A 14,634-nucleotide genomic window follows, 5' to 3' on the forward strand; every position below is an offset into this window, starting at 1 on the left:
ACCATAACTCCATAACTAGACATAACAACACATACTAAATCTTCGTTACTACAGCCTCAATGCATATGTTTAGTTAGTCACAGACTTTGAGAGCAAAGAGGGTCAGAATCCATAAAGTGTGAGAAACAGGACAGTGTACTGAAGTGGCTTGGCAAAGTACACATATAGATACACCCTTTTTGCATATATGGTTCAATTCAACACTTCAAGTATTACATTTTCATTTTGCAGTCTTTGGGACAATCAATTTGATGTTAGCCAAAAGATACATATATATACACGTATAAAAAGTAGCGTGTCTGTATAGTAGTAGAAAGTTTTCTACTAATTAAAGTATAGTATTCAACTTATTGTAGCAGAAATTAAAGTATTAGTTTGTTCACCAGATCGATAAAGTTCTTTTCATTTCTTTAAAGACTTAATCAGAGATTAAGATCACAATATTATAACTAGATCGATCAAAGATTTCAGGATGTCGAATGTGAATTAATTTTTAATTAATTTATATGTCCAAGAAAATTGATCTTTTTACTTATGCATCTAATATTAATAATTGTTGATTCTCAAAGAGAGAGGTGATACCGGCTATAATACCAACAATTTAGAGTTCATAATTTAAAATTTAGTATTTAGAGGATGGGAACTGTTATTTCTTTTTCTTCACAATTCATGTGATGATCGATTTTTATTTACTTAATTATAAGAAAATTGAATATGTTGGAGATTTTTTGTGTCTTGTTATGATATATTATTTTGTATGAGTTTGAATACATTAAAACATTTGATTATATCTGTTGCAAATGTTTGATTACTTTGGAAAGAATCTCGTTGTTTCAAACTATTTATTTTAAGTAGATTTTTAATTGCGTACTAATTTTTAATTTTGAGTCATTGTTGTCGTGGCCGTAAAGATTTTAGTGTCGGATATTATCGACGTTTACTGATGATTTAGTTGTCAATAAATTTTTGTTAATGTTGTAAGTATAATGAGTATATAAAGTTAGTCCCACATCAAAGAAAATAAGAAAGAGTGAGAAGTTTATAAAATAAAAAACCCATTAATTTATTATTTTAAGATTTTTGAGTTGGATGTGGTGTCTTCTTATTTTATATTCTCTAAATTCATGAAATGAATTGTAGTAAGCATATCAAAAGATCCATGTAATAACGAATGTTATGATACCAAATCATGTGTGCACGTGGATGGAGATTAGGAATTTGCATGTATATTCTTAGGGTTATTCATTCACCTCATACGAGATTACCACTAAAGATAGGATCTATATATACTTTTAATTTGCATTTAAAGGAAAAGATAATAAACAAAAAGTAAAAGAAGAAGACATGAAGAATCCATGGGGTGTATATGTATCATTTTATTTTAGACCTAGCTAGGCTAAAGAATCACTCAAAAAGATTGTGCCAACTTTTATAGAAACCTTTTTCTTCAGATACAAATGTTTTTACAAAAGCAAAGTAGTTTACATGCATAAGAACTTTAGACTGAAGTAGCATTAAATTTAGAGCTTAACTTTATTATTAACTGCTACTCTTCTACCCTCAAATCATAGAAGAATCTCACAAAATTATTGCTTGAATAAAACCACGCCCATAACATTAAATTTTAATAATCTATAATAACTTAGTACATGTTTTAGGGTTAAATAAGTTTTTTTTTCCTCTTTGTGAAATTTTGTGATTTTTCATTTTATTTCCTACGGATTATTTTTGTCAAATTTTTAAATCTTTAGTTTTGATTCTTGGAATAAATAATTTGTCTTTGTTAAATGTTAACATGATGGCAAGAAATTGCATATAATATAATAATAGAGGTAAATTAATAAAACCAGAGATTTTTAAATTTTGGGACCAAAATCGACTTTAATTTGCTTTTCATTTTTTTTACAAGAAACATTAAAAAAAATCATCAAATTTTTAGCTTGAAAATATCAAAAATTGATTTATGAAGATTAACAATTAAGTCTGTCTTAATTTTTTGATATAAACTATATATAGTAGTCACTATTCAGTAGTAAGTAATTATATTACCTAATGATCTAGTAATTTTTTTTTGGATTGTCTACGATATTTTTTAATTTAACAGGTGAAAAATTAATTCGTTGTAAATATGAATTTTATTTAAAGATCTGTCACTGGTTAGCCAATATCAAAACTCTAACACTTATTTAAATAAATAAGTGAATTATACATTCGATCGATGTAAGTCGATTCTAAAACAATAGAATAAAAGAACAAGGTGATTTATTTATTTATTAAGAAACAAATCCAATCATCTTAGTCCTTAAGACGCATCATATATATATATATATGTAGATATACCATCCATAATTATGATCTTTTGTGCTTTTATGATTGAGTAAAAGAGCATATAATGCACGAACTCATATGAAGAATGAAAAATTAAAGATATCAAATTTTGTAGAAATAAGTGCCATAGACCATAGTATAGCCGCTTTCAATATTAAACAAGGTGTGTTATATGTATTTCTAAAGCAAAGCAAGTTGGTCATACATAGTAGTACTCAGTAGATTCCCCATTCCCTACTTATTTAGAAAAAAGAATGCTTTAGTGGAGTATATACTTTAGGTTTTAGACACATCATATATATATATATACTCACCTACTCATCAAGATTCCCACACTAGCAGCTAGGTCATTACCATAATAATTAAGCTAATAAGATTTAAATAAAAATTTCATATATATCCGATTAAGGTGCATGAACTTTTCTAGCTAATTGTAAATTAATGATTTTTTTTAAAATTTTTCCTGTTTCCTTAATTCCTTATATTACACTTTGTCATGATTATAATTGGTTTTGGTTTGAATCTATTGTTTGAGTAGAGGATACACTATAGGGTCTTATTGAAGGGGAAATAACTAATAAGAGGCCAAAAAACTGATGAAAAAGATCATTATACATTGGCATAGACAAATTAATACTTTTAAAAGTTTGGAGAAGGTTGAAGCAATTCCTCTTTCAGAAAAGAGGAAAAGGAAAATAAGAAAGTTAATAATTGAACGTATAATTTTGTACCAAGTATTTGGTCCAAATTCATCTATAACAATTGAGAAAGTATAGGGAGCCAATGAAGTATCTATACAATATGTATAATGGAAGTATATGGATGTTCGATTTCGTAGGATATCAGATGTTTATTATCCCTGATACTCAAATGGTTATTCTGGATAGTATGAGTGTATTGTGTTTGAGAAATTAGTAGTATTTTACTCTAAATGTTCATTTTTTAACTCATATTAGACCAAATAAATAGCTCATTGTACACATCATATATGAAAAGTCTAGGGGGCCAGCAATTTTATTGAATTTTGGCCAGCATGTAACCAGCAGAGAAAGGTGAGCCATTAGATGAAATTTCACATCAATCTCACACCATTAAATCATCATTAATGGCTATTTGATGACTATCAATTACAAAAGTTACTGGCCCCCTAGCATTGCTCTATTGTATAAATACTCTATTAACTCCCTAGCAAAATTTATAACAATTTTGTACGTAATCAACATATAAATATAGTCCATTTAAGAAAAGTAACCAACTAATAAGTATGTTTACAACCAACAAAAAAATTATAAAAAAATTAGTATATATTCTAAGAATATTCACAAAATATCAAAATATTTTGGCCACGAGATATGTTTTATGTCCAAATTAAAATTCAAACTATCGATCTCCTAGTCCTAGTTAAAGAACCAAGTGATAAATAACTAAGCTACATTCTCGACCGCCATAGTTATTAGAATCAACTAGTAATTGATGTGATTAAAATATCGAGTCACTCAATTAGTTGACTTGGTGAAATTGAATAAATATATAAAATTATAAAAAAGCATAATTACAATTTAGAGTGCATGAAGAATTGATGCATGTTATTTAAATATATAAAAATATAATTTAATTTTATTTATATAATACATATTTAAAAAAAGTTCTGTATAAAATTATAATTTAATTTATCCTATCTTATGTACTATATTTAATAAAATGTACTTACTGGATAGGTTGGAAACTAACCTAATGATTGATTGCTAGTTATCTCACTAAGCTAGAAAACCTTGGTTAGCTAGCAATTATTAAGGCTGTCCTTGTTTTTTAGGATTTAGACTGAGATGAGAGACTGAGATTGAATATTATTGTATTTGATGATTAAAAATTAAAATTTTAGTTTTAGAATATAAATTTTTAGTTATTTTAAATTTTAAATTTATCTTTTGTTACGCCCTGGCCTAAACAGTCTGCGGGCCGACCCGACCCATAGACCACCCGACCCGAGTGGTCGGGTGTGAGCAGCTCAACCACCGACTCGAACACGCATCCTTGACAGTTCTCCACTACAGCTGTATGAGGAAGCTTTGAGGAAGGTGGGTCTGTCCTTGCGAGACCCACTTCTGACACGGTATATATGACGAGAGTCCTACCCCTCCCCCAAAGTACGTCACATACCATTCTCTCACTTTTCGCCTGCACACTTGACTGACTAGAGCGTCGGAGTGTCTTTACAGGTGACACCCTCCCTTTCCACACGAAGAGCTCGGGACGTCGGCTACACCTCCTCCAACCTAGCAACCCGGAACCAGGCGATTCCCCCTCTCATCAACCGAAGTACCAACCTAAACCGTCCGGTACCCGACTTACCGTGCATCTTTTAATCTCGATATTTATTTTAAACTAATAAATATGATATTGAGACATAACTCAGTTCACATTTTACACCAAATATAATATAAAAACTTAATTTAGTCTTTATCTCTCAATCTTTATCTCCTAATATCTATCTCTCAGTTTTAGTCTCACTTTTAAACGCATCCTAAACTAGCTTGTACTTTATTTTATGTAGTATCTTTTAATAAATATATTACATAAAATAAGTTAAATTTAGATTTTTTATAAATTTAATCCATTAATTTAATTTAAACCATTCTACTAATAACCCACCGATTCAACTGCAGAACCAATGATCTAATCTAATGATAGTTTTTGGTCACTGATCTATTATATTTATTTTTTATTTTTTTGGGTATGTGGCCTCTACTATTATTTGCTAGCTCTCTGGTTTTGGTATTTTTTTTTTCTATTAATTTTGGTTGGCTTTAAGTGGCCTTTAAAAAATAGTGGTGGTTTAGCCAGCCCACTTAGACGAGACCAAAAACAGAAAAACTAGCCCACTTGAAATTTTATCAACTACTAACTTTATTTTGGTTATTCCTAATTTCCGGGAAAATGTCTACCAAATTAGGTTTTTTTTCTTGGGCGTTAGCCCCGATTCTATATATATATCTGACTATTTTTGTCTAAAAATATAAGTTAATTATTAAATTACTCTTCCACCTTAATTCATGATAACAATAAAGAAGTCTCATGATCCACAAATTTAGCCCAACAGAATACATAAATTCAATTACAATTTTAGTCTTTATCTTATCTTATCTTTATTTGCTTTTATCTTTCATAGGTCAATACTCTATATATATTTAGTTTTACCTTCATAGTTTACACTTTAATTCAATTCAATTCAATCAATCAAAAAATACAAAGTATGATATTCTTCATCTCTTCTTTTCTTATTCTTTCACAATTTTATCATGGTATCAGAGTCTTGGTATCTTCCTTAAAAAGGATACATAAACAATCAATCAACAATCAATAAAAATTCGCATTCTTTTCTTTTTTTATTCTTTCACAATTTTATCATGGTATTTCTCCTTCTCCCTCGTCTTCAAACCCTAGAAATTTTTGCAAAATATGAGGACGATCAAAGAGATTTTCTTGAGACACTACTACTCTCTTTGGCTGTCACCATCACTATCACCACCGTCACACATGAATTCTAACGACGTAGAGAATCACGAGAACAGCAACGTTGCCATAGAACAAAGGAAGATCAACAAAGAGGAGGGGAGAGGCGAATCACCCTCAATTTCCTCGTTCGTGTGCGAAATCTGCATTGACACTAAAATCGAAGCGGAAAATTTCTCTATAACCGGTTGCAGCCACTCATATTGTACGGATTGCGTGGTGAATTACGTTGGTTCTAAGCTTGACGACAACGTGATTAATATCCAGTGTCCGGTACCCCGCTGTGGTGGTTTCTTGGAACTCGACGGTTGCCGCGAGGTTCTGCCAAAGATGATTTTCGATCGGTGGGATAAGTTATTGTGTGAAGCTGCTGTTGTTGAGAACGAGAGCGAGAGATTCATATATTGTCCCTTCAAGGACTGCTCTGCCCTTATGATCGTCGACGATGATTCACCGACGGAATCAGAATGCCCTAGCTGTAATAGGCAGATCTGCGTCTCGTGCGAGACAGTTTGGCATCATGGGAGCACGTGCGAGGAATTTGGGAGGATAGATAATAAATATAGAGTAGTGATGGAGGTAGCGACCAGGAACTAGTGGATGAGGTGCCCAAACTGCAGGTTCTTTGTTGAGAAAAAAACGTTTCACGTGTGATAAAATCCGTTGCAGGTGCGGACATTTGTTCTGTTACAACTGTGGAAATAGTTGGGATTCCACCTGCGAGTGTTATCTCACCACCCTCGATACCACCCTCAAGAAAAATGCTACCCATCCTTTAAATATTGTCCTTCATTCAATCTTTAAATCTAATATTTTATTATTTTAATTTTTAATTAATCATGTTTTTTATTTTTAAAAAACCACTTTTATTTTTATTTAATTTATTATCATGATATCAGAGTTTTGGTATCCTCCTTGAAGAGAATACATAAGCTATCATCTTTCCGGTGAAAAATCACCCTACTTCTTTTTCAACCTTTTTCCACAATAATCAATCTTCCAATTTATCTCAGAATCCAACCAATCTCTATTACATCCATCAAAGTAAAAATTCAACATTAATCTTGGTTACCCTGTTATAACAAGAAACAACAATCATTCATGAAATAGTCACTATGGCCTGTCTGCGCCTTCTTCCAACAGTTCCATCTGCACCTTCTTCCGACAGTTCCGTTTGCATTCTGTTTCAGCAGTCATGTCTGCATTCTATTTCAACAGTTCAATCTGCACTCTATTTTAGCAGTTCCATCTGTACTTTTATTGCGCTCTACGCGCCCTCTTTTATTGCGCTCTATGCGAGACCACTCTTATTGTGCCATACGCGCCCTTTAAATATCAATCTTATTGCGCTCTACGCGCTTATTTTTTCTTTTTTTTTGAAGATCTGCTCAAGTACGACATCTCCTTTTATATTTTTGTCGCTGACAGCTCAAGCTCCGCCGCACACAATTTTTTGAAGATCACTGCTCAAACACAGTATCTTCTTTTATATTTTTGCCGTCGGCAGCTCAAGCTCCGCCGCACACATCTTCTTCCGCGTCACCACGTCAGACGCTCAACAATTTCATCGGAACTTATCCAAGCTGTGGATTATTGACATCTTCCGTCCACCGCTTGCGGATGCGTATTAAACTACTCTTCCACCTTAGCCCATGACAACAATAAAGAAGTCTCGTGACCCACAAATTCAGCCCAAAAGAATACATAAATTTAATTACAATTTTAGTCTTTATCTTATCTTATCTTATCTTTATCTTTATCTTATCTTTATTTACTTTTATCTTTTATAGGCCAATACTCTATATATACTTAGTTTTACCTTCATAGTTTACACTTCAATTCAATTCAATTCAATCAATTAAGAAATACAAAGTATAATATTCTTTATCTCTTCTTTTTTTATTCTTTCACAATTTTATCATTAATAACAATATTGACAAATGAACACTTGTAAAAAAAATTGTTAACATAAAAAATATTTGGATTGTTTACACTTGTTTAACAATAAACCTATTTAATGCTTATTACATTTACACCAGCTTGTTGCTTATTAATTAAGTGTGCTACAATTGAGGAATTATATCTACTTCATTCAGGCTGAGTTTGTTTCTATTATATATTATATTATTTTCAGGCTATTTAAGGTTTTTTTTTTATTTTTTTTATAACTAGAATTGAAAGAAAAAAAAAAGACGAAGCCAAATTAATTGGCTTGGGTTATGTAAGAATTTGCCGTTCTAGCCATATGCATGATTAGCTACATACTTAGTTGTTCTTTGAATCAAGTTAATACTAATCTTCTAATTGTAGTTTATAGTCTGTTGAATCTTATATATCAAGTCCCGTTTAAGAATAAGATAATCAAGCTTCCTTTTTTTGTAATATTGAAAATGAAGAAGGATTGGATTTTTTCAAATTTTAAAATGTTGCTACTTTGATATCTTGCTCTCCTTCTTTTGAAAATGATATTCTACTTAAAATATAAAAAAATATTTAAAAAATATTAAAAAAATTAAAAATTACACTATTTTTTAATTAAAAAAATAATTAAGAGAATTTATTTCCGAATGCATGCATCCATACAATCTGCTCTACAGAGCACATCTATGTCATCAGGCTCTTTAAGATTGAGGTGTTTATCCAAGCTAATCTCCAATTACAATATCGATAATGGTCCTGCTATGTTACTAACAGTATTTCTGTTAATTTCTGCCAATTCTTATTTATAATTGTGTTTAATAAAAATATTTTTGTGAATGTGTCTAATAAAAATACTTTTTTTATAACTGTATTTAATAGAAATATTTTTATAAATATATTTTTTAGATATGTCTCTTTATATATATGTTTAAAATATAATAATTAATTATTATTGATAATAAATTAATTGATAATATGTTGGTACTATGTACTTTTTCTATCGATAATATATATATCTATTAATTAACTTTACATTCTTTACAAATTATTACATTCAACAAATACAGTAGAATGCTGCCTTCAAGCTTGCAAATGTTGGGATTGATGATGTGCATATGCCATTACTGTTAAGACAAATTAACTTGACTTAACTCTGTTGAAATTCATTATTAGTATTTTTTATTAAGAAAACTTTGAAGACTGAGCATTCATATTTAATTGTTATAATAATTAATGAATATTAAATAAGAGTATTTTTGATTAATTTTTTTTAATTACTAAATATTTCAATTAATTTATATTGGACAATATTTTTGGCTAACAATCCAATACTTTTAGTTTAACAATTCAATCTTATACTTTTAACTAACACTTTTAAATATTGTTGGTTAACTATTAATAAAAAACAATAAATTATACTCACTTGTAGCATTGCTTTTTTTTTTATTTCTAAATCTTCAAATAACGGAATATATTTCAGAACTAATAAACACTTTATTATTATCAAACACAATACATAACCTTGAAACTCTTTATGTATCTCTTCCTAGAATGAAGGAACATACACTTTATAGCTAGCCACGCCATCTTCAACCATTACTTTTTTGGCGGTGGACCTGGTGGAACAGTGAAACCTGGAAAAAAGTTGTAATATTTTAGAAATCACTTAATATATAAAATGAAAATAATATAAGGTTGAGTTATTAATTATTATATATAAAATAATTATATTATGTATATACTAAAATCAATTGTTAATTAATCACCACATATAAAAATACATATTAACATCTCATAAAAGATTTTTTGATGATTGATTATTTAGTAGTTAAAAGAATTTGTGATCAATATGTATAAATATATATTATTTTTAATATATACATAATGACTAATTTAATAATTAATTTTTAGTATATATATAAAATAAATTTTATTAAAAAATTATGAGTAACGTTAACTCACTTCCACACTTGGTACCAACAGCAAGAGGTTTGCCACAAAAGTTCAAGACGTGCAACACTTTCCTCCAATCAAGCAAATCTTCTATTGTAGACCCAGGCGGGTAAGCTGTATATATATATATATATATATAATGCTAACAAATTAAAACTATAACGAAAATAATGTGATTCTTTTAATACACAGAAAATAAACATATTAAACCATCTCCACACACACACAATAATTATCAATTATTAATTAGATGAAGACTCATATTCAGGTGTCGTCACGTGAAATTAATAGTTGAGAATCGATAAATAATTTGATATGTTTGATTAAATTACTATCTAACAGTTGTCAGCAATCAACTTCACATAAATATAATTGCACGTGAGTTTTTACCTATTAATTATTTACGAAATAATATCAATTATTATGTAAAGAAAAACCTTTGGAATTAGTAAGCTATCATCAACCGTTGATTTTGCAACAATAATAATCTTGACCCTTTCCGTATAAAATATTCAAAAAAGTAACTTATTAATTAGTTAAATTTGATGAGTAATTTATTTTAATCACAATTTTCTTTTTTTTTTGTGAAAAAATCACAGAGTCATCATTATATACATTTTCACTTGTGTTTTTGAGATTTCTTTTTAAGAGATAAGTTATTGTCAGTTAGGTGAAAGACAATTTTTGTTAGCGGGTTATCAACACTCAGAAAGCAAAGAAATTAAAACAGATAATTATGTGCTCCTTTAATTTAATTACCATGAACAAAAGTCAGTAAGTCACTCATATATTTTCAAATCAACAAAATTAAATTAGTCGACTTAATTATTTACTATTTTAAAAGCTATATATATAATAAGCACAAATATTTTACTAGATGATTATCTCTATATATAGTGAAACCCTATATATATAAATGATTCTTTTTTTTTTTCAATGTGGATGAAGAGCTTATATAATCTAACGAAAAAGATGCCACAACTAAATTGCAGTGGCACACCACAAAAACTAAGAAGAAATATGCAATTAAATAAAAAATTAAAAGTATTGAAACAACCACTTTTATAACCTCATAAAAAAATTTAAATCTAAAATGAGAAAAGGACAAATTGATTTCTAATTTTTTTATCTGCAGACATTTAAGTTCCTGAAAATTTAAAAATACATTTAAATCCTTGACCTCTTCAAAATCTGGACATATCGATCCCTGAGTCTAATTTGTCAAATTTTAAAATTTCTCTCACGTATGCATCCGTATCAACCAGGTCAGTATAACAGGAGTCACGTTTGATTTTTTCGATAAATCCGATAGACCCAAGTAAACATGAGGGATCGATATGTCCAGGTTTTGAAAAGGTTAAGGACTTAAATATATTTTTAAATTTTCGAAGACTTGAATGTCTGCGAATCAAAATATTAAGAACCTATTTATCTTTTTCTCTAAAATTTAATATTGAATTAACCACCTTTAAAAGTGTATAAAAAATTTTAAATTTTTTCATAGACTTCTGAAGTTGGTTAATTCAATAAAAAGAAAAAAGAGAAGAAAAGATGAGTAATTAAAGAAAGTAAACTAAAAAGAAGAGAATGATTACAGACATATTTTACGATTGAGATTAGCGCAGCAGCATGGTAAGTTGGCTTGTTGAATGACGTCACAGCAGCGTTTATTAGGGTTCATAATTGTTGAAGGCTCTCCTATATGCATGTAAATCAAGCACTCTATTTGAAGCCCACGAAGATCGATTTCACAATCCTCTGCTGCTGTAAATGTTGTTGCAATAACCATTCCCATCAAGATCAACCAACAAACTATGGAATATTTGGATTTGGATTCATCAGAACCAACCATATTCGATTCTCTCATCTTCTTGTTTATGTTATATTGGTATTTATGTGTGTTTGGTAGTGATACTTGAAATGATGAGTGTATTTATGGAGAAAAAGGGATTTTTAATGTGTGTCATAAACGCGTATTTTATGTTGGCTTGGACATTACTCAGCAAGAATTTCATTGTTTTAATCTACTTATCTATTTATCTACTTAATAATATACTAAAACCGATTTTCTCCTAACTAATAAAAGTGAAGTGTCGATTTTTTATGAATCTATTTTTCTGCCAAAATAAATGCACTATTTTCTCTTCTAACTAGGTTTATTTTATAAAAATATCTTTATTATAATTATACTATAATTAGCATTTAAATAATAATGCATAATTATACTAATTTAAAAAAATATCTTTATTTTTAGAAAGTACTATTCTCATGTAATAAAAACACTATTCTCTCTTTTAAAATTATTTTTAGAGAAATATCTTTATTATAATTATATTATAATTAGCATTTAATGAATAATGCATGATTATACTAATTTAGAAAAATATCATTATTTTTAGAAAGTATTATTCTCTCTTCCAAAATTATTTTTAGAAAAATACCTTTATTATAATTATATTATAATTAACATTTAATGAATAATGCATAATTATACTAATTTAGGAAAATATCTTTATTATAATTATATAAAATAATCTACTTAATATACTAAAATTGAATTTTCTCCTACCAACTAATGAAAGTAAGGTGTCAATTCTTCATGAATTTATCTTCTTTTCAAAATAAAAGGACTATTTTATCTTCTAAATTTATTTTAAAAAATATATTTATTAGAATTATAATACAATTAGTATTTAATGAATAATACATAATTAGCAGTAACAACTTGCAATTACATGTGCCCTCGTATTGTGCTGTGCAACATTATAATCTGCAAAATAACATACAAAATCTAATTCATGATCATTACTTTACTAAAAGAGCAGAATTATATTATTGAGGTTGTAAGATACCTTTGCAATGAGTAGTGGAATTTTCATTCTTACAAAGGCACATGAAATTCTGTCTGTGTATCAAATCCACAAGTTCCACCTCTTTTGGATAGATCCTGACAAGACACTCATAGTGAAAGAACACTCCGGCATGGTAAGACACTCATATAAGATCTTAATTCTAGTTGTTACTTAATAATAATGTATAGACTAAAACAAAAACCATTCCATTATATGATGATGAAAATATAACTAAAAGATAAGGGCATTAATCCACATAACACAATGGAAGAGCAACTAAATAGATAATATAAGCATGGAGACCAACCCCCATGGTTCCCTAAGTCCTTGCATCGATCCAACCTAGTCCTGGGTGACCAACATAGCGCTACCTACATCATGGTGTTTGCATCTTCGGACACCATTATCGGAGCGGGGTTTCCAACTCCAAGAATTGCATCTCTTATGATCCTTATTGGTGTCAAAAAATTGAATGGCACAACATCCTTAGCAATCTGAGCTTCCATCTTTACCATATTATCTTTAGACTTCTTTCATAAGCTTCCACCCAAGGTGGTTTTTGGCCAAATAAAAAGGATCATCCTTAATCTCCTTATTTAGAGTATTCACAACAGTTTTCGCATCACCAACCAAATCCAAATTCAGTAGAAATACCTGGAATCTGCCACCATGATGATAAAATCCGAATCCCCCATCACTACATTAAAAAAAAAAGAAATAGAATCCTAATAAAGCAGCATTATCACAGCAACAACAATCAACAATCAACAATCAACAATAAATAAAATTCATCATCAACAAAAAATTAATTTATATGTCAATTCACCAATTAACAAAATTTCTGTACATAAATATTCATATTGTAAATCCTAAATTACTATATCAAAACAATCCAGAAATCAATTCAAAAAGTAAGTACTCAACCAATGTCATATTTTTTGAAAATTAAAATTAGCATAAACATGTTACATCAAGTTTTAAAAAATAAAAAAAAAATCAAATGTTATATGTTACCTGTTTTGTGACAGATCGAGTACAGGGAGATCGAGGAGAGGAGCAGCGCGGGGACAAGAGGCTAGACGGGAGGTCAGGCGCGGCGAGGCTCGGCGCGGTGCGGTGCAGCGCAGCGACGTCAGGCGAGGCGAAGCACCGCGAGGGACGGCGACGGCTTGGATTGAAAAATAGCGCAGAAGACCTCCGAACAGAATAATGCAGAACCGACCAACGCAGAGAGAAGGAGGCGACGGATGGCCGACCACCAGGCGTCCGCTGCAGACGACGCCACAGAGGGATGAAGACGACGGACCGACACAGGAGATGACAGTGAACGCGATCTCCACAGAGCAACTGAGGGCTAGCTAGATTTTTTTTTCTTTGGGATAAGATGCAAGAGCTCTTTTGGTATTTTTAAAAAATACATGTTTGTTCAACTAGCTATTACAATTAAATTATCAGAATATTCGTTTTTTATCGAGAATATTCTGTTATCTTTAATGTTATTCACATGGACTTAATTGAAAAAAAAATTAACTTATAAAGACCCAATTGAAAAAAAAAAGTATAAAAACCTAATTAAAAATTCGATGAAATTATAGAAACGTGCAGAATAATTAAACTTTTTTATCAACTATTAACTTTATTTTGGTTATTCCTAATTTCCGGGAAAATATCTACCAAATTAGGTTTCTTTTCTTGGGCGTTAGCCTCTATATATCTTATTATTTTTGTCTAAAAATTTAAGTTAATAATAATATTGACAAATGAACACTTATAAAAAAATTGTTAACATAAAAAATATTTGGATTGTTTACACTTTTTTAACAATAAACCTATTTAATGCTTATTACATTTACACCAGCTTGTTGCTTAATTAAGTGTGCTACAATTGAGGAATTAAGGTATCTACATTCAGGCTGAGTTTGTTTCTATTATATTATATTATTTTCAGGCTATTTAAGGTTTTCTTTTTTTTTTTTTAACTAGAATTGAAAGAGAAAAAAACAGACAAAACCAAAAATCAATTAGTCCGTGACAAAATTTGAAACAAAATTTTGGATGCCGGGGATTT

General features: G+C 29.6%; 2 protein-coding genes across 3 annotated transcripts in view; one reads left to right on the top strand and one right to left on the bottom strand.

Annotated features, from left to right (window-relative positions):
• Positions 1-5,787: 5,787 nt before the first annotated feature.
• Positions 5,788-6,438, top strand: LOC107472715 (uncharacterized). The gene has a single exon (XM_016092237.3). The coding sequence runs from the start codon at positions 5,788-5,790 to the stop codon at positions 6,436-6,438; it is 651 nt and encodes a 216-aa protein (XP_015947723.1).
• A 2,757-nt stretch (positions 6,439-9,195) lies between these two features.
• LOC107473192 (uncharacterized) overlaps positions 9,196-14,634 on the bottom strand; it is a 10,213-nt gene continuing 4,774 nt past the window's right edge. Inside the window, exons 1-3 of one of the 2 annotated variants that reach the window (XM_016092746.3) lie at positions 11,314-11,616; positions 9,724-9,828; positions 9,196-9,395 (exon numbers count right to left, since the gene is read on the bottom strand). In XM_016092746.3, coding sequence (XP_015948232.1) covers positions 9,358-9,395; positions 9,724-9,828; positions 11,314-11,581 — 411 coding nt within the window. In that variant the 5' untranslated portion in view covers positions 11,582-11,616 and the 3' untranslated portion in view covers positions 9,196-9,357. Of the gene's footprint in view, positions 9,396-9,723; positions 9,829-11,313; positions 11,617-14,634 lie in introns of those variants that run through there. The other variant, XM_021135321.2, reaches the window with a different exon arrangement.

The sequence above is a fragment of the Arachis duranensis genome, chromosome 1, assembly GCF_000817695.3.
Source record: "Arachis duranensis cultivar V14167 chromosome 1, aradu.V14167.gnm2.J7QH, whole genome shotgun sequence".
Classification (NCBI taxonomy): Eukaryota; Viridiplantae; Streptophyta; class Magnoliopsida; order Fabales; family Fabaceae; genus Arachis; species Arachis duranensis.

Coding starts and splice junctions, on each gene's coding strand:
- LOC107472715 (XM_016092237.3), top strand. CDS start 5,788: ATGAGGACGATCAAAGAGATTTTCTTGAGACACTACTACTCTCTTTGG.